Here is a 25,272-nt window from a genome sequence, read left to right on the forward strand (position 1 = left end):
CACGTGGCTGGGAAATAAGCCAAGGTGGAGATTGTTGGAAAGTTGCCTTATTTCCCACCCACCGTAGGTGGCTTGGGTGGGAAGGCAAAAGGCAAAGATAGAAACCCTCTTATTTGGATTTTTTGGAAACAACTAAAAAGAGGAAGTGGCTTTCTTCTTTGGAGTGTGGAAAAATCAAGAGAGGGAAAGAGAGAAAAAGAAAAAGAGAAGTGAAGAGAGAGACAAAGGGAGAAGAAGAAGAATAGAGGGTTTTCTATCTGGGTTTTCTTCTACGGGTATTCTCTTGGGTTTCTCTTGGGGTTTTCTCTCGGGTTTTCTGTTGGGTACGATCTTAGGTTTGAGAAGCAAGGAAAGGGTTGCGGGTTTGTGGGTTTGTGATTAATCCATTGTAATCCTTGTATATTGTTTTTTCTCATAGTGGAAGATCGTGTTTCTCGCCCGTGGAGTAGACTTTGCCGAACCACGTAAAATCTTGGTGTTCATCTTGTGGCTTGATTTGCTTGTTTATTTTACTTTTTCGTTATATTTGTGTACGATCGGATCGGATTGCCGGGCAGATTTTCTCAACAATCACCAATTCAATTAATTTAGCCTCAAGAAAAATATGAGAAAATCTCATACAAAAGATAACAAGTTCCATTAAGAAAAATGGTCACTATATGGCATGGACCCACTTCGTGTGGAGAGTGATTGGGTCCGGGCTCATTGTACGTTGGTCTGATCCTCATTAAATGATCCTAGCAGCTTGATCAATAGTGAAGATAAAAGTCATATTTTATGATTGTTTCAAACTATTAAGTTTTGAGATAATTACTATATATGGGCGTGACTGGTGACCATTCTCATTATCAGTAGAAGAAACATGTAGGAATAGAACAATCGAAATTTTCAAAGCACTATGCTTGGCTTTGAAAATTTTGATTTTCACTGCTTTTTTTGTGTATTTTTTAAAAACAGGGCGTCCCACGTCAAGTGCCTAAATTACTTTATAATTTCTCTATCTATTTTACCCTTTATTAAGCATTGAATATTGTCTTGGGTGAGCAAATATTAGGACACTGCATCTCTGCCTATCATGAGTAGTCCAAAATGTGTAGATGTAATTAATAATAAAAAAATACACTTTTATAATGAGTGTTTTCATGGGGCCTTTATTTTTCATGTATTTAAATCAATTGTAATATACTTTATAATAATATATGTCCTTAATTTGATTAAAAAATATACAGTTTTATAATTTGTTTTTTGTGGGGCCAGTTTTTATTTTTTTTAATTTTTCATGTATTTAAATTAACTTTTAACATAATTTATAAGTAATTTGCTAGGGACCATCGCAGAAAGGCAATTCGCAGATGGCTATTGCATGTGAGAGCAGCCACCCAGATGAATACATGAATTAAACACAATCCGTTGAAGAGTGAGCCTATGTGGCTGCTCTCACAGAGGCGTGTTGCGTTGGGGTCAACCCTCCTCAACCCGAGGCTAAGGTTGGGTTGGATTAGGGTTGAGGGAATGTTATCTCGAGTTGGGTTAGGGTTGGGCTCCCGACACGAGTTGCACTCCTAGAGAGGGTGAGAAGTGGCTGAAAAATAGGGAAAAGAAAAACTCTACTTTGAATAGAGTTTTTGTTTAACTCTATTCAAAAACTCTAATCAAAATAGAGTTTTTGTTTTGCTTATTTTTATGCCACCCTTTGCATCATCTCCTCAGTCCTCACTCACGCCCTCTCAATTCTCTCCCTCGTCTGCTCCGCTGATCGCTCTCTCAACACCTTTGTAAGATGATATGCCATAAAAAAAGTGCTCCCCTTACCCCTCTCTCATTACGTTGTAAGCTATAAAAAAAAACATGGTATTAAGCTACTGGTTTTTCGCAAAAGGAACTTATGTTTATGATAAGAAAATCGTCTGTAGACACTGGTTGGGTCATCTTCGACTTGAGCCAGAGACTTCATGGTGAAGTAAATCATCCCATCTACGATGCACATAATTGAAAGAGAATTATCCAACTAATTGAGAGAGAATCACGAGAGTGATTCATTGCAGCATAAAACTCTCCCCTTGTTCACTTGTAAAGCAGCAAGTTTAGCATCAGACTTTTTTTTTTTTTTCATTAATGAAGCATAGATAAAGGGAAATGTTATCAGCACTACTGTATATTGATGAGGGCGTTCCTCACTTTATTAAAAGTATGGTATGGCCTGCAACATCGGATGATCCAAACCGTCCCTTAGATGGGCCACAGTCTAAATAAGTTGTGCCCCAAAAATCATTTACATAGGTTGATCCTAACCCTCCGATCTAAATGTAAGCTATCAGCACTACATAGGATCAACCTAAGGAAATAATTTTTGGGGCACAACCTATTTAGGCTGTGGCCCATCTAATGGACGGTTTGGATCATCTTATGTGCCGGTCATACCGTACTTTCAATAAAGTGAGGAGTGCCCCTCATCAAAATACAGTAGTGCTGATAACATTTCCCTAGAAAAATTGTAACAAGAGAACCTGATCGAGGAGGTCAGAGCTACAGGAGAAAGATAAGGAATATTATGCTAAAAGGGGAAGGGAGAAGGTAATCGAAGAGCTCCAAACTATCCTGGTTGACTTTGTGGCCCAAGCCAAGCGAATAGTGAGAATCTGCCTCGGTGTTTGCTAACCTTTTTCTGTGATCTACTCTAACCATAGCACCTGCTACTACGGCAGGAATTGTCATTTATAGCGAGGAAATGAACTTTCTATGCAAATTGTCAGGGAAAAACATTCTATTGAGAAAGGGTTTTGTTCTTTAAAATTTTCAACTTCCAAGCAGGATTTGGCAGTGAATTTTCGGAGCAAAGCAGAGTCAATCCAAGAACATTTGCTTCGAGTGATTCTTTACTGCCCATTTCGCCTGTTTCTACGAAAAGGAGAATGAGAAGCCTTGAACACGCACGAAGCATTTAACTCATTTGTTTGGATTTGGACGCTATTGATCTCTTCCCTTTTATTTCTTCATGGGAGACTCAGAGGTAAACCATTCTTTTACTTTCTACAGTTTATCTCTGCAGGCAAGAAATAATATACAACATGGGCATGATGACCTGAAAAGTATGAAAGCCATATTCTATCGAACACTCAAACAGCAAGCAAAACTATTTGTTCTAGTAATAAGAAAACAGTGCACCATATGCTCATTAAAAGACAATCTCTCTCTCTCTCTCATGTTTTCATCATAATCTCAATTGTCTGCTGAGGAGCTCCCCCGGGTGATTGGACCCCGACGCTGTCCGCCAACGAGCACGTCTTTAAACCGTGAGATGGGGCCTAGCAACCGATTTATCTTCTGCAAAGATAATATACACAAACATCATTTTCAGTCAGCAGATTTGAACAAATATAAATGTCTCACAAAGATAGAAGACGCATACCAAAATATAATGCCATGGGTTCGAAGTAATCTAATAAACCCACTAGTTTTTCGAAGGATTAAGAGGCCGAGTATAGCAATTATGAGAATTACTAACAGTATGATCATTTGTTGTGGAGCCATGTCACAATTTGAGAAACAAGGACAATGTGGTATATATTTTTCTTCACGGGAATCAGTTGAAATTGAGATGAAAGAAACTGGAGCTCTAGCTATCCATTCCCATTGATCCCGGACAAATAATAGTTAATACGGTGGGGAAAAAATTCCAAAAACGAAGCGTGGAACGGAAACGAGAAACACCAGGAAAAAATAGAGGGGAAACGAGAAACTGGAAAACGAGAGAAGCACACAAAAAATACGTTGAGAAACATGTTAGGAAACACATAGAAGCGTTACATAAACACAAGAAAACATGAAATATATGGTTTAATAGATTTAAAATTTGTTAATTTAAAATTTCTATTTGAATATTTCTTATTTTTATCTGTATTAAAATATATGTTCTTATTTTCCTTTCTAGCATCCATTCCACAATTTTTGGTGTGTTTCTGTAAAATGATTTTTGTAAGGGAAATGATTTCATCGCAACATGTTTTGATAAAGATGCGTGACGCATCTTGTCGTTTAGTATTTTAAAGGCATCTTGTCTTTTAGTATTTAAAAGGCTTCTAAGAGCTTTTTGAGCACTGTTATATTCTTCTGACAGCGCTTTAAATATTGAATGTCAACATGCTTCACGCATCATTATCAAGACATGGTAGTGCTGAAATCATTTCCCTTTTCGTAATTTCATACATGTTTCCCGCATGTTTCACGTACGTTTTCTACGAGTTTTCCATACGTTTCTTGGTGTTTCACAGATCTTTCACATAAATTTCTCATATATTTCCCATATGTTTCTCATGCGTTTAAAAAATGCTTCCCCAATTTTTTTTTTCACGTTTCCGAAACGCGGTTCAGAGGAAATGAGTTTCCCACCAGCCCAAGGAGTTTCCTGCTACTATGGGAGGAACAGACACAACATTTGGGGCCCCTAGTGTCGCATGGAGTCATTTGAGAGTACTGGTTTTTAGACATCTGGGTTTTTTATTGCTGAATATGTATATCACAACATCCCCTAAAGGCTGCTCTTTATGTTGCGACTAATTACTGCTGTGAAACTCCCTTCAGGTTTTCCCATTGGAAATCCAGGCTTAAAAAAGTGTCTTAAAATTAAAAACAACTTGCTGATTGTCAGAATGTCTAGTGTTGACAGATAATTATCCTACCTCGACGTAAAAATTTCACATTCACTCACCTTAAGTTCAGCTAAAGTTCATTGTGCAAGTGCTTGTTTCAAATGTCTCTTTCATAATCTTCCTGTCCAAGATAGCATGCTTTTCGCTAGTGTTGGTAGAACATGGAAAACCAATGGCTCGATATTTCTCTGACAAGATGGTATGTAGGAAAGGACCTAATGATTTTTTTTATCCATGCAATGACATTTGAAGAATCACCTTCAATAGCTAATGGACCATTCATAGAATTAGCATCCCATCTCAATCCCCAAAGAAAGGCTCTTGCATTCGCCTCATTGGAGTTGTACAAACCTACAGGGCCTGAAAAGATTAATAGTACATCTGTCTGAGTCGCAAAATATACTGTCACTAAAAATTAAGCTTGATCCCCCCACTAGGGAGATGGCGCCTCCTTGGAATAGCTCTATTTTCCATACCATTTTACCGGATAATAGTACTTCAACTTCTAAATATGTCTCTTGTGCTATAATTAGAAAAATTCTTATCATTTCTTCCTAAAGAATGAAATCTATTTCGATTTTTAACGTTATTCTTTCCAATCGCCTCTTTTTCTTTACAGATACAATTATTTCTCTTCTTCCATATATGCCAAATCAATATAGAAACAATAAAATATATAAAGTATTTTTCTTGATTGACTAAAGGACCACAACAATATAGGATAATATCCTATGTCCTTGATTGATAGCTTAAATACCCAAGAGAGTCTGAAGCTTCTGATAATGGGATGCTATGGCCAATAATCGAAAGGGCAATGTACCATAAGGTGATCTAAGGAGTCCTCTTCCTTGCATAAAATGCACCAGCTCGCAAGGTAATTTTTTTTCTTTTGAGATGATCACATGCGTTAATCTTTTTGGTCCCTGTTGTCTAAGCAAAGGTCATCACTCGTGGAGGAGCAATTGATTTTCAGAGCCTTGTGAAGCGTATATCTCTCTTATCCTCCTTGATCAAACTGCGAAAAAAGAATGAACATAGAAGGAACCTTGATTTATCTGGAATCCATGCCCTATGGTCAGGAACAAGGGGGGCACAATAATATAAACTAAGGAGGCATAGAAACGATGTGAGGCCGTCTATTTCACTATCCTTTAGGGTACGTCTAAGCCTAATGGCCTAATCTAGACCCCATCCCCTTCCTCTCCATGTAGTCGCGCACTCAAAGCCGTTCTATCAGTCGCTAAAAGATATATATTCGAAAATGCACGGCATAATAGGGACTCACCTAGCCAAAGATCTACCCAAAATCTTATCCCATCTTTTCTTCCTACCCTAAATCTAACCAAAGAATCATATAGAGAGATCTAGAGCTACAAACAGACTTCCATGCACCCGAACATTTTCCAATAGATAGGTTCCCACTTTCCCAACCCCCCAACCGCTCTCATAATCCCCAATGATTTTGTGCCATAAAGATTCTTTCTCCTCGCCATATCTCCCGTCATTTGCCCAATAGTACTTCGTTTCGTAATCTTATTCTTCCAATTCCAATGCTATCATATTTGTTTATTCTACAAATCTTCTTTCAGTTCATAAGGTACTTAAACTTCTTTTTGGATTCACCTCCTTCCCATAAAAATCCGTTTGTAGATTTTCTATTCGCTTTACATCTTTGCAGGAATCTTGTATAGAGACAAACTGACAAAGTATACTGGAAGGTTTGTCAATGCCACCATAATGAGAGTAATCCTTAGGGCTGGCAATTTCACCCGTGAAAGCGGGGATCCGCCCCGCCCCGCCCCGAACGGGGCGAGGATGGGACGGGGACTTAAAAAATTCCCCGAACGGGGATGGGGATGGACCCGCCCCGCCCCGTTTTACTATGCAAGCCATTATCAATATCCTCTTATTTTAGCATTGTTTGTGTTTTTAAGTTAACAGTAAATTTTTTTTTTATGCTAGTGATATTGGCACTACCATATTTTGAGAAGTGTACAAATACGACTTGTCTTTTTCTTTTTTTGGGATGTTAAAAAGCTTTTTTGAGGTGAGGATTTTTGTGTGAGGCGGGGATGGGGCGGGGTTGGGGATTAGGTATTCCCCGCGGGGCGGGGACGGGGACGGGGAATGCAACATCTGGCCCCGCCCCGCCACCCCCCGTTGCCAGCCCTAGTAATCCTTCCCCCCTGAAGATAAGTATTTCTTCTTCAAGATGCTAATTTTCTTTCAATTCATTCAACTACTGGCACCCAAAGTGATGTGAGTGGTACTCCAGATGGACCATATCCCAAGGGTAGACCAAGGTATGTGATAATCAATTCCTCTCTCCTGCATCCTAATGCCAAAGCATGTTCCAGCACCTCTACATTTTCCAAATTTATCCTCCATATCAAGCTTTTAGAGAAACTAAGCTTTAGACCAAAAGTCACTTCAAACCATAGAAGCAGGAACCTTCCTCATGGGTGTCGCTCCCATGTGAGAACCGCGATTCGGCACTCCTTAGGACGGGAACCGCTCCCATGATGCTCCTGAAGAGATAGGAACCGCTCCCATGGCACTCCCAACCTACTCCTATTACACCATCATTCCCACTATCACCCACTTCCTTGTATCAAACTCCTCCAACTCTTCAAAGTGCTTCATTGGAGCAAGCACAAAGGCATCTTCAAAAGGCTCGAGGAAAGATGGCACAAAAATAAAGATGGTTAGAAATTACTACTTTTTTATGTACTTAAATTTGAAACATATATGTGAAGATTGTCAGAAATTACTATTTTTAATGTACTTGAATTTTGAAAAAGCATATAAAGAAAATATTACATAAACACTCCTGCGGCGCTCCCAACCTTAGACTCTTCTTGACCCCACATTCCCCGCCCCCGCTTCGTGCTTCTAAGCTTCAAACAACCATCTGAGAGTTCTTTTCAAATTTCTTCCTCAACGTTCTTATTGAGAAGCTAATAATGACGCCTGTTGTGAACTGGAAGTGAAAGATGGGTCATGCGTTTCTATTTGGATTGTTAATGGTGCATAATCTCCATGGAAGATGAAGATGAGAAGAGGAGAGAGAGAGAGAGATAAGGGAGAAAATAATGTGAGAGAGAATTGAATCCTCTCCCTCTCATAAAGTATTATGTGTGTGTATGTGTGTGTGTGTGTGTGGGTAACATGTGAAAACTAAAAAGTGTATGTGATTTACACGGCTTCAACTAACACTCCTCCTCAAGCTGGAGTGTATATGTCATACAACCCCAGCTTGGAACACATATCGTTCAACTTCGCTCTACGTAGCGCTTTGGCAAATATGCCTGGTCTCCTGATAAGGCGAATGAAATGTCAATCCACCTCAATGTGCTTCGTTCTCTCATGAAAGATGGAATCGAAGCAAAATGGACCGCTGTCATATTATCACAGTATAACAATGCCAGCGACGAAGAAGGCAAGCCAATCTCTGACATAAACGATCTCAGCCAAAGTCAACTCTCTACATGTATGAGTCATAGCTCAATACTTTGCTTTGACACTGGATCTAGCCACCACATCCTGCTTTTTACTTTTCCAAGAGACTTAAGTTTCCTCCAACAAAGGTACAATAACCAGTAGTCGAACTCCTGTCTGCAGGATAACCAGCCCAATGTTCATAAGTAAACCCCTCTAAGTTCATGTGGATGTGCCTTTTGAAAAACAAGCCTTTACCAGGGGCCCTCTTTTAAGTATCTCACAATCTGAAGAACTGTTGCTCAATTAGAAGTACGTGGCGAGCTCATAAACTGACTCACTGCACTAACTGCTTATGAGATATCTGGACGAGCCACAGTCAAATAGATCAACTTGCCAACTAATCTCCTGGATATCTGGGTTCTCTAACAAATCCCCTTGATCAGGAAGCAGCTTAACATTAGGATCCATAGGGACCTTAGTCGGTTTCACCCCAAAGGATCCCATCTCCTCTAATATATCCAAGACATATTTTCTCGGACATAGGGAGAGACATGGTTTTAAATTTCGGCCGAAACGTTTCGTTTCGGCCGAAATATTTCGGTTTCGGTGGAAAACGAAACGAAATTCACAGTGAGTCGGAAAAGTACCAAACTTCGCCGAAACATTTCAAAAATTTCAGCCGAAACGTTTCGTTTCGGTAAAATTTCGGTGATATTTCGGAAATTTCAGTGAAACGTTTCGAAAATTTCGGTGAAGTACAAATTTCCCGAAATTTCGGTGAAATTTTTACAAGATTTCGTCCGAAATTTCGTACCGAAACCGAGATTTAAAACCTTTGAGAGCGACCACCACATGAATAAGCAACCTCAACTCCAAGGAAGTATTTGAGACGGGACAGCCGAGATCTTTGGTATTGAATCCTCTTTGAAGGAAGTCCTTTAACTTCTGCATACCTTCCCTACTACTTCCAGTGATAACAATATCATCAACATAAACGACATCAACGACATCAACATAAATGATCAGACTGCAGGCTAAAAACCAAATAGCTCTATGAGACTATTTGAGGCCATAGAGTGTCTTATGCAAATGGCATACAAATAGTCGCATCTCTCCCAGAGTAACATACTCTAGAGGTTGCTCCATGTAGACTTCCTCACTGAGATCACCATGAAGAAAAGCATTCTTGACATCCAATTGGTACAACGGCCAGCCCATATTCACAGGCAAGGATATTGTAAGCATGATGGTTCAACCCTTGGCAATCCTCTAATCCTATTTTGATGATTCCAAACACAAGTTGATGCATTATATTTTTACAAATAAATTGTGTATTTAACTCGAAGATCAAATTTATTCAAGGAACAAAAGTCAATGATGCATGGATCAAGGCTTAAAGCAATCATGAAGATTAAGAAAGCCAAAGGGATCCATGAAGAGAAGACTCAAAGTTATAGACCAATTTGAAGACTAAAGTCCAAGTCTTGTAAAAATTTAATCCCTCCAATAGGATCCATTAGAGGCGCTCAAAAGACCTTAAATGAGACTAAAATAAGTTAAATATGTCAAAGGAACCAATAAGACTAAAGCCATGGTTTTAAATTTCGGCCGAAATTTTGGATTTCGGGTGGGACCGAAACCGAAATCACCCAAAACATAAATTTCAGCGTAGGATGATCTTAGCCCTCCAATCTATAGAGCCCGTTTGGATGGCAAGAAAAACATTCTTGGCAGAAATTTTTTTATGAGAAAATTTGTTTTCCAACAATTTAGAGGGAAATGATAAGATTATGATTAACTGAGATAGATAATATCATAAATGGAAGGTTTGCCCGAGTAAAAATGGAATAATCGAATATGATTAGTTGAAGTTATCTTTTAGTGTAAGTGTGTAAGAAAAAGTAGGGATATTCAAATTTTTCCCGAAAATTTCTGGAATCCAAACAAGGCCTTAGGATCACTCGGGCACAACCATTGGATCATGCGCGTTAGAAATTCAGTTAGCCGTTAAAAGAAGATGGTTGTAGACTTAAAGCCATTTGAGTCTAAGTTATACACGCACTCCCCCTCCCCCCCCCCCCGTATTCCTATCATTCCCTCTCTCTCTCTCTTCAGTCTCTCTCCCTCGTCATTTAATTTTCTTTCTTTCAGAGATGGGATTATTTTCTTTCTTTGGCTTTCTTGCTAGCTCCTCTAACACCCCGTTAGAGACACCTTCTCCGGATACAACGGCACCTCCACTCCCCCGGATCTTCCACAAGAAACCCCGGCCCCGACAACGGCAACGGCAATCCAATCCGACAAGACCTTAGGGCAACTCAACCCATCTCCCCCTGGGCACCAACCCATCTCCCACATGAAACCCCGGCGGTGGCAATTATCATTCACGATCTTCCTGATGAAACCCCGGCAGCAAAGTTGAGGGAAGTGAAAGATCCTGAAAGAAGAACGGAAATGCCCCATCTCTCATATGAAACCCGGGCAGCTATCATTCGCAATCTTCCTGATTAAAACCTGGCAGATGAAACCCCGACAAGAAAGATGAGGGAAGTAAAAGATCCTGAAAGAAGAACAGAAATGCCCCATCTCCCACATGAAACCCCGGCAACGGCTATCATTCACGATCTCCCTAATGAAACCCCGACAACAAAGTTGAGGGAAGTGAAAGATCCTAAAAGAATAACGGAAATGGCGGCATCTGATCTACTGCCAGTCCCACCAAAAAGAAATTTAAAGGAAAGCTTGTTCAAGAAGGGTGTCTGGGGATCTCACGGCACCACTGGAAGAACTTACCTTCCAAAACTGAAGCACTGAAAAGAAAAGTGAGGAAATCTTGTTCAAGAAGGGTGTCTGGGGATCTCACGGCACCACTGGAAGAACTTACCTTCCAAAACTGAAGCACTGAAAAGATTTGAGTTTTGGTTGTGTTTCCAAAACTAGGTTAGCCATGTTTTGAGATTTGGTTGTGCCCCATCACATTTTTTTGTGATAGGAGAGAATCTCCTTGCTGCAAGGGGGCATTCTCTCCAAGTCTCCTCCCCAATTGGCGGCAAGGTGAGCCCCATCCCTCTCTTTTCCTCTTCCTTCCTCATCTTCCTTGCAATCTTTCTCCTCTCCATTTGGCCGCAAGGTGAGCCCTATCCCTTCTACCTTCCTCCTCCCTCTCTTGCCTCTCTACTTCTCAGCCTTTTTTTTTTTGAAAGGGCAAATAGATAATATATTAAAAAACGAGACCGAGGAAGTCCCGAAGGGAGTACAAGATAACAACAAAAAAAAACATAAACATAAACTCTACTTCTCCGCCTTTTCTCCATTCCTCTTCTTTCTCTCTTTCTTTCTCTTTGCGTCTGCTTCTTGCGTTCTTCTTTTATTTTCTTCCCCTTGTTATCCCACTGTCCTTCCACCTCTTTCCTAGTCCTTCCTCATCTTCCTTGCAATCTTTCCTTTCCCTACGCTCTTCCTACCTTCTTTGTTGTCCCTTGCTGTCTTGGGGACTGTTTACAGCCATTTACAGGGCTATTCATCACCAATAGTCCCCTCTATCCCTTCTGCGGCTTCTTAATCTTCTCTACTGTTGGTAACAACCCTTCACTTTTTTCTCTTTGCTTTCACGTGTTCATTCCCATGCGGCTTACCTTGCTGGACATAGGAGCATATCACTGATCTATAGCCATCATAGCAGCACCATGCTGCCTTTCAAATATATTCTTATTGATTTGTCTGTTCGGGTTACGCACGAGGATATATCTTCACTCCGATTTGGACCTATCGCTGATTGTTGCTTCCTTAGGACTGATCGGAGAGTCTAGGATACCCCCTCTTGGACTTCTAGCATACGAGTTTTGAGGCTGATGAGCTGAATTTTCTGGGTGAGACCCTTCCTACGACCATTTTAGCCATATTAGACTTCTATTTTTATTTTTATTTTTTTGAATGGTAATATTAGACTTCTATTATGAGCCACCGATACTCTTAGGACTGTTACCCTTTCATATACAATGTCCTTGAGATCATCTCCCCTAGATTGGTGGTTACGTTGGGCCCTAGATTTCAATTTGACTTTATTTTTAAATTATATTCATACATTATTTTTATTGCTGCCATATTTACATCTATTGGCCTCTTTGGGTGCAAATTGTTATGGAAAACGTTATGCTTGAACAGATTTAAGAGCAAAACACATGCTGAAATAAAACCCTAGAGGCTAATATTTTTTTGGAAAATTGACAAATATATTCACACCAGCAAATTTTACAATGGGGACCCGTAGTCCCACCAGATTTACATAGTATGAATTGCCCAGGAGCATTCTCCTTGGCCCAAAAGAAAACCCATTACTCCTTACAATACCCAATAGCCTTAATTGTATCGAATCCAACAAAAATGCCATATTGTGGGGCCCTCCAAGTCAAGATCGTGACCTGCCACGTGACCACGTCACACCGACTTCTCCACCACATCCCGAATTTGATTTTCAAAAATCCCGCTCAAAAGCCCAGAGCTATCGTGCACCCTCACCGTGCTCCATAACCAACCACCGATCACCGCGGTCACCAACTCCAATCCTACGTCTGTTTCCTCCACATAAAACATCTCCGCGAGGGGAGCCTCAGCCACCACCACCGTCATCAAGATCTGGCAATCACCATTGCCACTGGCCACCACGCCCGTCCTCAGGCCACCACCCGTGATCTTGATTCCGGAGACCACAGCCTCCTACAGCCAAACCCATCAACCACATTGCTAATTCGGCAATCCACAACCTCCGATAATCCTCGGCCTGAAAAATAAGATCGCTCTGCCTATAGCCGGCCTTCCACTACTCCGAATCCAGCAACCCACGGCCTTTCACAGCCTCCGGCGGCAACCTCCACGGATTTCCTCAGCTCCAGATCCAACATCACGGCCTCTACAGCTCCAAATCCGGCCTCCACGGCCCCGGCCCCAGATCTGGCCTCCACGGCCCCAGATCTAGCCACCATGGAATAGCCATACTCCAGATCCGGCCTCCACGACTCAACTTTTGCCAGCAATGGGGAGAAACGAGAAAGTGAGGGCAAGACTCAAAAAATGCAGAGGAAGAGAGGGAGACGAGAAGTGGCCAGCAATGGGGAGAGACAAAAAAGAGAAAGCAAGGCTCAAAATTCAAGAGAAGGAGACGAGCGAGAGAGAGAGAGAGCGAGGGGGAGATAAGAGAGAGAGAGAGAGAGAGAGAGAGAGAGAGAGAGACCGCCTCCCTCCCTATAGGGGTGCAGCTCGGGTTGGGTCAGGTTAAGCTTTTCGCAAATCGGGTTGGGTTAGGGTTGGAAAAAATCAACCCGAATTGGAAATCGGGTTGGGTCGAGTTGGGGTGTCGGGCAACCCAGTCCGACCCAACCCGAATTGGAAATTTCAAATTCCCATTTAGTAGTGATGTTAATTCCAACATATACATATGATCCTAGTTTTTATTAATATTACTGTATTCCATCTGAAGAAGTTTTGTATGTGTTTTTCTTTTTCAACATTGAAATAGTCTCCAATTTCCACAATGGGCGGTTTGTTATAATCCTATGGTGCGGGCTATACCTTACTTTAATAAAGTGAGGTGTGATCATTAAAATATAGTAGTGCGGATAACATTTCCCTTTGTTAATTGTTAGTCCCTGTTTGTTTTGGATTTTGAGAACCGATTGTGAGTCAAAAACTGATTATTGGTGCTCACTATTGGTTCTCAAAATCCAAAACAACCCAGCTTGAGTTGAGGTGGTCAACTATTGGTACCATATCAAATCGGGTTAACCCGACCCAACCCAACCCGAATTCGAAATAGGGTTGGGTCGGGTTGAACCCAACCGGGTTGGGAATCAGGTTGGGTTGGAAAAATGGGTTCCTCAGGTTGGGTTGGGGTTGGCCTCAACCCAACCCAACCCGACCCGAGTTGCACCCCTACCTCCCTAGGGTTTCCATCAACCTAGGGAGGGAGCGTCACGAATCGCCTTTCTTTTCGCCTCTAGAATTGTCTCAAAACCCTAGAGGTTAATTGATTAATGTTTTGAACACTAGTCTGAAATTGGGACTGGTTGTGCTATTTTATATGAAGATTAACCTATAAAGCTCCTATAAGTTTTCCGGAATAAGCCACAAACCCCTAGGTTTGCACCATTTAGTATCAGAGCTTAGGCCCTCATCAAAAGTGGTATCATAGCATGAATAAATGGTAGAGAAACAATATTTTCCACACCGCTTGCACAGCAGCTGGAAAGATCTGCAGTACTATCCATAGTGGGCGGACTGAGAATCTCGTCTCGACCACGATGATAGATCGATTGAGATTGAAGATCGAGACTCTTGCTCGCCTGTATGAGATCCTGTATGAGATCACATAGAGCAAAGGCGTGGTCAAGGTCTTAGTTAAAACCCGATGTCTGGCAGACTCGATCTGGGGTGATGTCATGTTGTTGGAGGTGTCATATTTATTGGGTCGTCCATGGCAATTCGATCGTAAGGCCACCCATGATGCTGAAAAGAACATGGATTTCTTTGTTAAAGACATCGGTAAAATTTAGTTAATCACCATAAGTAATCCCCATAGGCCGTCGAAGGACGTGTCGACAACGTTAGTGGAGATGAGCACAAATACTAGACTCTCTGATGAGAGGTTAGTATTATTCTTGAGCCAGTATCAGTTTTCAGATGACTTGTCTGGGATCACCTTTTAGATTCCTTGAGAATCCATACCCTATAGTTCCACTATTTGGTCCTACGAGATTACTTCAAAGCCAGAGCCGTTGTTGGCCTCAATCAGGATGTGATGTGGTTCAATGTAGAACGAGTTGGTCTGTTAGTAGATTCGAGCCTATGTTCATCATTGATGCTAGGGTCTCCTAGATATCTCCTTCCATGCAGATTTGCGTACTTAGGGCCTTCTTGAGTCATGCTAGGAGAACTTTATTGAGCGAAATGTGGAATATGCTTCAATTTTGTAGTACCTATCATTCTTAGACTTATGGATCGACAGAGGTGGTCAATCGTCGGTTAGGGATTTTACTGAGGCGTTTAGCTTGGGAGAGACATCATTGATGGGACTTGATTCTGCCCAAGCAAAATTTGCTAATAACAGTGTCATCAATCGGCTCCCTAGTACGTCACCTTTTGAGGTCAGCTAATGTTTCCCCAGTTGGTGTAGCGCTGAAGCCAAGGATCTCATCCATCACATTAATGAGGTATGACAAGAGGTGTTGGAGTAACTGCGCACAAGTCACGATCGGTAACAGGTAGCTGCAGATCAGCACTGCGCGCAGGCCAGATATTTAGCATGGGGATTCTGATGACGAAACTACCTCAACATGATCATTTCACGAGTGAAGCTACTCATTCTATATCCTTTGGAGGTTTTCCAGAGCATTTCTTCATCGTCTCAGCATCTTCTAGAGATTATTTCACACACCTAGACATTGGATACCGGGCGAGGGTTTCTTTGGAGATATTTAGTTCGTTGGCAAAGATGCACAGGTTCTTAGTTGGATGCAGTACTGATATGACGATTATGCGACGTCATGTTCTCGCATGTAGAGACCCTCTACTCGATGGACTCGAGTTCTTCCCACCAAATAGAACTTGATATGATCTAGTCATGATGACTAGACCGTTCCCATTTTTAGACTAGCTTCTATTTTCAACACCTGAGATCATTTTTATTTTCAGCATAGCTTTTATTTTCAAGTTTCAACACCTGAGATCATTTTTATTTTCAGCACTCTTTCTATTTTAGTTTATTACTATTTTGGAGTCTAGATGTCGGAGTTGTCTACATCACTTAGAGCCCACACCACCTCATCATGCTTCATTCCCATAGCTTGACCATATTACCCTTGAGGGAGTATTTTTTTTCCCCTTTTGTGATAAAGTAGGATTATTGAAGACATTACGCAATGACTTTAAGTTAAATCTTATTGGCCAAGAGATAGAGTTCACCTTCCATTACTTAACCCATCATACACAAGGTCCAATGGCCTAGTCTCGAAATTTGGTCCTGCGACCCTCCCTCGCCCACACACACACACCCCAGGCCCGCGCGCGCACACACACAAAAAAACCAACTCGCCATCCCATGTTCATCTATAAGCACTTTAATCATCTCTCTTCTTTATTATCTTTGTCCGGGTGATAACCCTGTTGGTAACAGCCCTGCTGTCTCCTCAATTTCGCTTTTTTCTCTTTCTCTTTCTTTTAGAGCCCACACCACCTCATCATGCTTCATTCCCATAGCTTGACCATATTACCCTTGAGGGAGTATTTTTTTTCCCCTTTTGTGATAAAGTAGGATTATTGAAGACATTACGCAATGACTTTAAGTTAAATCTTATTGGCCAAGAGATAGAGTTCACCTTCCATTACTTAACCCATCATACACAAGGTCCAATGGCCTAGTCTCGAAATTTGGTCCTGCGACCCTCCCTCGCCCACACACACACACCCCAGGCCCGCGCGCGCACACACACAAAAAAACCAACTCGCCATCCCATGTTCATCTATAAGCACTTTAATCATCTCTCTTCTTTATTATCTTTGTCCGGGTGATAACCCTGTTGGTAACAGCCCTGCTGTCTCCTCATTTTCGCTTTTTTCTCTTTCTTTTGTGCACGTTCATTCTTGCTGGAGATAGGAGCATATCCCTAATCTATAGCCATTAGCAGCACCTTGCTGCCTTTTACAGATTTTCTCAATGATTTCTCTGTTCAGGTTGCACACGGGGATATTTCTCTACTCTAATTTCGACCTATCACTGGTTGTTGCTGCGTTAGGACTGATCGGATGGGACTATCCACCGCCCTCTTGAACCTCTGACATACGACTTTCGAGGCTGATGTGCTGGCTTTTACGGGTGAGATCCTTCCTACCACAGTTATAGCTATATTAGATCTTATTTTGAGCCATTGATACCCTTAGGACTGTTACTCTTGCATATATACTTTGTTCTTGAGATCATCTCCTCTAGATTGATGGCTACTTTGGGCTAGAGATTTCTCCTTGTCTTTATTTTCAGATAGTATTCAGACCCTGTATTTATATAGGTGCCATATTTATATCTATTGCTGTCTTTTGGTGCGAATTGTAATGGAAAATTTTAAGCTTAGACAGATTTAAGAGCAATGATAGAACTTCTTCAAAGACTAACACTGAACTAAAACCCTAAAGACGAATTGATTAACTTTTTGAACATTAATCTGAAATTGGAACTGGTTGTGCTATTTTATGTGAAGATTAACCTATTAAGCTCTTATAAGTTCTCTAGAATAACCAGCGAACACCTGGGCTTGCACCAATTTTGGAGGCCAAGCATGAACTAATATGTAAATCGATAATGATGTACCCACTCACGCAGTTTAAGTGTAAGCATTGAATTATTTGTATCCCACTAAAGGATAAAAGGTTCTTTGTTGAACACCCCTCCCCCACTAAAGGATAAAAGGTTCTCTCTCTCTCTCTCTCTCTCTCTCTCTCTCTCTCTCTCTCTCTCTCTCTCTCTCATGTGCGACAAATAAGTGAATCTAATACCATATACATGTTACACGTGTATGAGATCTGAATGATTCCTCTAGCAGGGCCCACGATGGATGGACAATAGCCCAAAAAATGGCACCAACTGAAATATCCTAATTCCTAAATGCCCGATCGCAGGATGTTTGCTCATCGAGAGCAATATATTTTTCATTTTCTTTTAACCATCGAATTCCAGCCCTCGAAACTCCTACTTTGGGAAGTTTCGAGAGCTTCCAGCCCTCATTTTCTTTTAACCATCAAATTCCACCTCTGTAGATACATGATCAAACCTCTCAATGCACAAATTATTTTCATGAACTAGACAATTTTAGAGCATATGATGAGCTGCTGTTGTCATGCAATTAACGTATTCTATAAGGATAGCACAGCATCTGTGGATAGTAGACAACTCTATGAGGATAACAGGCATCCGCTGATACAATGCCTGAAAGAACATGCATGCCAACCTTTTATATTAAAAAAAATCAAGGAAAGAGCACAAGCTGGCACAATAAGAAGATGAACATGCACATGTTTGAAAAAGCAGAATTATGATGCTTATCAAATATTAAATGAGAAGCAAAGACCTTATTAGAATAGCATTCATATTACCTCATCATTAATGCAGAATTTCCACTTAAGCTGCTGAACCTGCCATCGTTCTTGCTGCCACTGCTGCCCTAGAATTACAAGCCCCATTACAGCGGCAGCAACGACAACAGACCAAAAAGCATTTGCCTCCTTTGCATTACTATATATAGATGCTGCACGCCTCTTCCACCATGCTTCACAAGGAAGGCCAGACCCATTATTTTTATTTTCTTTTGTTGGCTCTGGATTCTCTGAGAAATCTGAAGGAGAATCTAAACTTAACTGAGAAGGAACATTGGATTCAGGAGCCGTAGTGTTTTCTTCAGGAGCAGCTGGTCCACTTATATCTGCTTCACCATGAAAAGAACTAAATTCAGCGGCACTGTATATAATTTGTTCTTCTTCATCTAAATGTAGCCCTTGCATAGCCTTGACTTCTTCAAATTCTGTTCTATGACCAGAGAGGCTCTTACCCTTTTCATCAAAGTATTGAATACCAGGCAGCTCATCAGCTTCTGATATTCCTTTAATATTCAAATTTTCTAGCCCACTTTTTTTGGGTATATCTCCTTCCTCTACATCGAAATCATAGGCCTGGGTGGAACCCACGTCTTCTACGGCAGTTTCAATGTGAATTTCGCTGTTATCAGGCTCCAGTGGCAGATTTTCATGCTCGCTAGGCGGAAATACAAAATGATGGGACATCAACATTGCATGAGATGATTCTTCATCTCTACCAAGATCTTTATCTTTATCATCGTCAGTTGGTTCAAATCCTTCCACATTAGGTGCGGCAGCATATGTTGATGCCGTAAGTGTCACAACTTCCCACTCATTTCCACGGGTGGAAGTTTCCTCTCCCTCATTCTCATCACCTGACATTTCTTTCAACCTTTCCTTTTTTTAGAATGATAAAAAAAGTCTTCTACCTTGCCTTTCCTAGACAACAAATAATCCTAATGATCAGATACAGAAGAGTCCAGAAAAAGTTAAAGAGATATAACTACCATTTAAATAATTTGAACTAATACTGATAGAGAAGCCATTAATTAATAAACCTATGCTGCCCCAAATATTTTTTATAAAAAAAACGAATACTACAGACCAATTCACTTTATACAAAAAACAATCAGAAAATTAATTCTTAAATACCAATAAGGTAGTACAGTGACAGAAAAAGACTGAAAATTTGTACGGATGCAACAAAAAATTATGTCAACATTTCTCAAGGGAAAATGAGATTCACATCCCACTTGTTTTGATAATAAACTTCTCTCATTGGCTCGTAGTTTATTCATTATTGTGATCCCCAACAAGATTTCCACAGCTAATGGAAGAAGTTCAAAATAAAGAGAAGGGTCTAAATATTAGAACATGGAATGGAAAATATCAGTTCCTTTCTCACAAACAAAAAAAAGAAAGCAAAGCAAAGCAAAACGAAGAAAAAAAATATTACATGCCTTGTGGAAGACGTAAATGGGATTTACAACATAAACAAGACAATCGGAAAAATGGAGAATGAATTGGTTTCATAAAATTAGTTCATCAAGCCACTCTTTTAATACCAAGATGCTTGAAACAACTCCAAACAGCATCTTATAAAGCAATCAACAGGCAACGATGCAAAACTACGACACTAAGGCCCTGTTCGTTTAGGATTATGACAGCCGATTTGTAAGCCCAAAACCAACTATTGGACTCAAAATTAGACGTAATTTGAGTCCAATAATAGGTTTTGGGCTCACAAATCGGCTGTCATAATCCTAAACGACGTCTAATTTTGAGTCCAATAATTGGTTTTAGACTCACAAATCGGCTGAGTCCAATAATTGGTTTTGGACTCACAAATCGGCTGTCATAATCCTAAACGACGTCTAATTTTGAGTCCAATAATTGGTTTTGGACCCACAAATCGGCTGTCATAATCCTAAACGACCAGGGCCTAAATTTTTACGAACCAAATCAAAATCTGATCAGTAATTTCAAAAACCATAAATCTTCAGGTAGAAAAAAACACAGAAAACGAATAAATTCCAGCACCAAACCTTGTTACTAATCAACTGTATCAATGAAACGGGATTAAAAATGATTTAGAATCAAAACCCCAAAATCCTCAGCAAAAACATATCAGTTGTTTTTTTTTTTTTTTTTAAATGGGACATATCGGTTGATTTTCTCAACATAAAGCCTCAAAACTCCAACAGTGTCAACCAGCACCAAGACTATCGTGATTTGAGAGAAGCCCCAAAAGCTTCAAATCCACAAAATTATCTTCAACTTTTCTCTGATTCTTCCAACAAAAATCAATAAAACTCATCTCCAAATTATTTATCCACTAAGGCCCTGTTTGTAGGGGTGGCAATGGTTCGGTTTCGGTTCGGTTCGACCCCCAAACAGAACCGAACCGAACTGAAATTTGAATCGGTTTGGTTTTCCCAAACCAAAACCGAACCAAAACCAAATTTTCGGTTCGGTTCCACCAATTTTGCCACCCCTTACTCATAATCATAGGAAATATTCGGTTTCGGTTCAGTCTGATCCCCAAACCAAACCGAACCGAAATTTGAATCGGTTTGGTTAAACCAAACCGAAACCAAATTTTCGGTTCGGTTTCGACTCGGTTCCGGTTCGGCCAATTTTGCCACCCCTACCTGTTTGGATGGCAAGAATTTTGTGTAAAGTTTGGAAACGAAAAATATTTCTAAAATTTCCTACCTTTTTTACACACGAAAAAAAAAAAATTATCCCAACCAACCCTATTCAAAATTTATTTATGACTTACAATTTATGATAATATCCATCCAAGTTAATCAGAATCATATCATTTCCCTCTAAATCATGGAAAGAAAAAAAACCCCTAGAAAAATTTTTCCATTAGAAATGTTTTTCTTGCAATCCAAACAGGGCCTAAAAGAACATCATAAAAAACCGAAACCATTGATTTGCATGGATCTCTTAATAAGAACAATCACAAGAAAAACACAAGATCTAAATAACATCACAAAACAAAAGCCAGAAATTTAAAAAAAACAAAAAAAAAATCTATCCTCTAATCGCAAATGAAAGGAATCAATGCATCTAATTCATAAAAATTCAACACATAATTCAGTAAAATTTCCTGATCCGATCTAAAATCAATACAGATATACATGTCTCGATCCGAAAATTACCTGAAAAAAGATCCGAAAATGAGAAAAGAGAGAATTCTAGGGTTTCGGCAAAATCCCGGCGAGAAAGGATATGATCTGAAGAAACTGCAGAGCGACGTTATATACTGAAATCTTTAGAGATAAAGGGTAACCGGTTAGACCGGTAGCTGCATACTGAGTCGGTCAGAGTTAACCGGGTGTAGCCGGTCGGCCATGCCTTTCGCTGGATAATATTAATATCTAATCATCTAGTATTTTGCCCGGCCCCGTCTAATGAGTGTATGAGTGACGTTAAACAATTGTTTATACTAACAGCCCTCATATTTTGATAATGGCACCCATCTTCCTATTTATTCTTCTCTAATTCCTTCTTGAAAAATTGCAAAAAAATTGGATTGTTTACTGACGCCCAGGTGTGCCATGTGGACACGATCCGTTGATGGATCGGTATCTCATCTCAGTTGGATGGTCCAAACCCTCCCAATTACACATATATGTTCCCATGTGGGACCCAATGTCGATCTATTAGATTGATCTATTACAATTCATTTAAAGCTATGAACATTGACCTACTAATGGTCCGGATCAAAAGAACATCAAAGATGGCTTCTAAAACCATCCCCCTAGTCGATCAAAAGACAGAGTTTAATAAGGAGTGTCACTATCAAAACATGGGGCTGTAGATATCATTTCCATATGTACATAGGGATTATTCTTTTCGTGCTCACAATTATGTCCTCTCTAGTTATTAATGATGAAAAACATCAAAGATGGTGTCTTCTCGAGCACCCAAATGAACCTTAAGAAATGACCTTTTGTTACTATAGCCCCTCCCAGTGGCTCCAATTTACGCATAATGCGGGCAAGCTTATACATGCTTATACGTAAGGGGGGGACGTAAGCAGGCAGGCCTTCAAATTTTAAAGGAGGCTGGACCCAATTGAGTTGGGCCTATTAAGGATTCCCAACTTAACAGGGGCAGTTACCTTATTCTACATGTAGCTCCGCCCCCTGCCCCCTCCCATATAGCATCTAAGTGGATCTTAGAGATGGGGGCACAAAGGGAGGTCTCACGTACAAGAGAATATTACATATGCGTGCATGTTGAGCGTGTAAAAGTTGCACACATGTAAAAGTAAGATATGCATCAAAGGAATAAAGTTGCATGTCACATCTAGGTGGGGGAGGAACCTCACCTATTTTGTCAGAAAGAGTTTCTTCTTCCCTATGTAAGTAAGAAGGAGGGAAAATATATCTCCATCTGGTATTTCTCAGAGGAGAAAATATCTCCATATATAGAGAGATATAGAGAGAGTTCATAGGAAACTTAATATTTTTAATAAGTATGAAAACTTACTTTTTTTAGTAAGTATGAGACCTTTTAGTGAGTATGAAAACTTCTGATTTGGTAAGTGTGCAAATAGGGATGGTAGGGAACCCCTACTATTATAAGTAGGGGGCATGCATGTCAACAAAGGGAGTAAAAATAGAAGGATTGAAGAAGGCATTTGGATGAAACGAGGGTTGCATCATCTCCTTCATATGAAAAGAGGGCATCGTGCACTATGATGTAGATATGTGAGTGAGGAGTCTCTCTCAAACATTTCTTTTCTTTTGATTATTTTCGTCTTCATTATTGAATTGATGTTCATTCCGCCATATGTTATAAGTGGAGGAAGTGGTCTCTCAGTTTGTTTAGCTTTCTAGGTCGGAAAGATAGGTGATTCTTGTTTAGTCTTTCTAGGGTTTGCTTCCCATTTCCATTACAATGTGTATGTTGATCTTCTTGTCATCCTATACATTAAAAGATGATATCAAAGCCATATTAACCTCGATTATATGATCAATTTTAATTTCGCAAAAACAATTTCAACAAACAAAAATATAATTTTGGATCAATGTTGTGCCTATTTGAAATTTTGGATCAATGTTGTGCCTATTTGAAACTCAGAATTCCATTCAATTGTCACACTTCGAATGATCTAATCTAGGCATATGCGGGGTCTCGTATAACCCACCAATTTGAGGTTTGCGAATAATTATAAAAATTCATGTAGAAAATTTCCACTGATTAGTATGGATGCAGGGCATATGCACAAAGAGTAGTGGAATAAACAGTCAACAATGAGAAGATAAGCATTGGATTTGCTTGGAATTACCTCTGAGAATATATATATATATATATATATATATATATATATATATATATATATATATATATATATATAGAGAGAGAGAGAGAGAGAGAGAGAGAGAGAGAGAGAGAAAACGGTTCCTACACATATGTGTAGATAAGTTATCTACACACTAGCTTAAAATACAGTGGGGGCCACATTATTTGGGTGATCCAAACCATTCATTTTTAAGGCCCTCACATAGATAGGGTGTCCACAAAAAATCAGATCCATAGGATCATCCTAACCATTCGAACTGTGGAGGCAAAAAATGGACTAATTTGTGAAGGTTTAAAGACATCCATTTTACCTCCACAAATCGTAGGGTTGGAATGATCCTATGGATCTGATTTTTTGTGGACACCCTATCTATGTGAGGGCCTTTAAAATGGATGGCTTGGATCACCCAAACAATGTGGGCCCCACTGTATTTTAAGCTAGTGTGTAGATAACTTATCTACACATATGTGTAGGAACCGTTTTCTCATATATATATATATATATATATATATATATATATATACACACACTAGTAAAAAACCCCGTGCGATGCACGGGCTGACAAAGAACTGTACAGACCACATCATAGGTTGATCCAAACCATCCATGTGATAGAACACAACATCAATAGGTTGTGCCAATAAAATAATTTCCATAGGCTGATCCTAGCTCTTAGCCCTTCAATTTATAGAGGTTTCCATAATTAAAAAGGCATAAAGGAGATGGTAGGATTGAAATTATGTAGCTTTAATGGGTGCCTTTGTTAAAAAGCATAAAAGAGGGGGTATGATTGAAAATATGTGGGTTGAATGGGTGCCTTTGTTAAAAAAGTCAAAAAATATAGGTTGATCCAAATCGTACAACATCAATCGGTTGTGCCTGTAAAATCATTTCCATAGGTTGATTGTAGCCCTCCAATCGATATAGGCTGATCCTAGCCCTCCAATCGATAGAGGTTTCCATAATTGTTGTTCCTCTTCAGGTGCCCGAAATCCGTCAATATTTTGCAAGTGTCCTGCATGAGTAATAAAAAGTAGTTCTTCCGTCATTGTCATATGTCTTTACCTCTTCTTGATAGTTTTTCCCCGTAATTGTCATAGACAGTTACCTGTGTCGGTACTTTTCGTATGTAGATTACGATTTTACCCTCAAATAATTTCTCATAAAGTTAGATGTTAGATATCAGCAAAGGGGTTAATGGTAAAAGAGTAATGCTTACATGCTATATTTCGGGTGAAATAAAATGTCTATTTTACCCTCATAGATAGTATGTACAGATATGTGGAGATGGCAAAAAAGGGTAAAAATCATCCACATTGACGTGTTAAATGGACAATAATTCTCCAATTTCTCTTCTGCTATATAGTAATAGATATATCTGGGACACTGTTCGTGAACTTGAGTTCATATAAGCTTATATGAGCTAGAGTGCCAAAACACATGGGTCCCACATTTTTTGTAGTGATCCGAGCTATTCATTTGCAAGGCCCCATCATAGATATGATGTGTACCAAAAATCAGATCCATTGGATCATCCTAACCCCTCCAAAAGTGAAAGGCAAAATTGGACAGATTTGTCGAGAAATAGTGTCTGTCCATTTTTCCCTCCACTTTTGGATGGGCTACATATCCTATCTATGTAAAGGCCTTCCAAATGAATGCTTTGGATCACCAAAAAAAAATGTGGGACCCATGTGTTTGTGGCACACTGGCTCATATAAGCTATATGAGCTCAAGCTCACA

The 25,272-nt window shown here is 39.9% G+C and overlaps 1 protein-coding gene across 3 annotated transcripts; it reads right to left on the minus strand.

The window, feature by feature from the left end:
* Positions 1-3,004: 3,004 nt before the first annotated feature.
* ATI1 (mesoderm induction early response protein) lies at positions 3,005-21,475 on the minus strand. Of its 3 annotated transcripts, XM_077385835.1 has the most exons (4): positions 21,377-21,475; positions 18,680-19,145; positions 18,228-18,553; positions 3,005-3,324 (listed from the first exon to the last, which is right to left on the minus strand). In XM_077385835.1, the coding sequence occupies exons 2-4, from the start codon at positions 19,086-19,088 to the stop codon at positions 3,220-3,222; spliced, it is 840 nt and encodes a 279-aa protein (XP_077241950.1). In that variant the 5' UTR covers positions 19,089-19,145; positions 21,377-21,475; the 3' UTR covers positions 3,005-3,219. The 3 variants fall into 3 exon arrangements, with proteins under 3 accessions (XP_077241950.1, XP_077241948.1, XP_077241949.1); XM_077385833.1 differs by having other exon boundaries at positions 18,228-19,145; XM_077385834.1 differs by having other exon boundaries at positions 18,228-19,140; positions 21,377-21,473.
* Positions 21,476-25,272: the final 3,797 nt, after the last annotated feature.

The sequence above is a fragment of the Tasmannia lanceolata genome, unplaced genomic scaffold (assembly GCF_043159265.1).
Source record: "Tasmannia lanceolata isolate RefF3 unplaced genomic scaffold, GAP_Taslan_0.1 ptg000007l, whole genome shotgun sequence".
Taxonomy (NCBI): domain Eukaryota; kingdom Viridiplantae; phylum Streptophyta; class Magnoliopsida; order Canellales; family Winteraceae; genus Tasmannia; species Tasmannia lanceolata.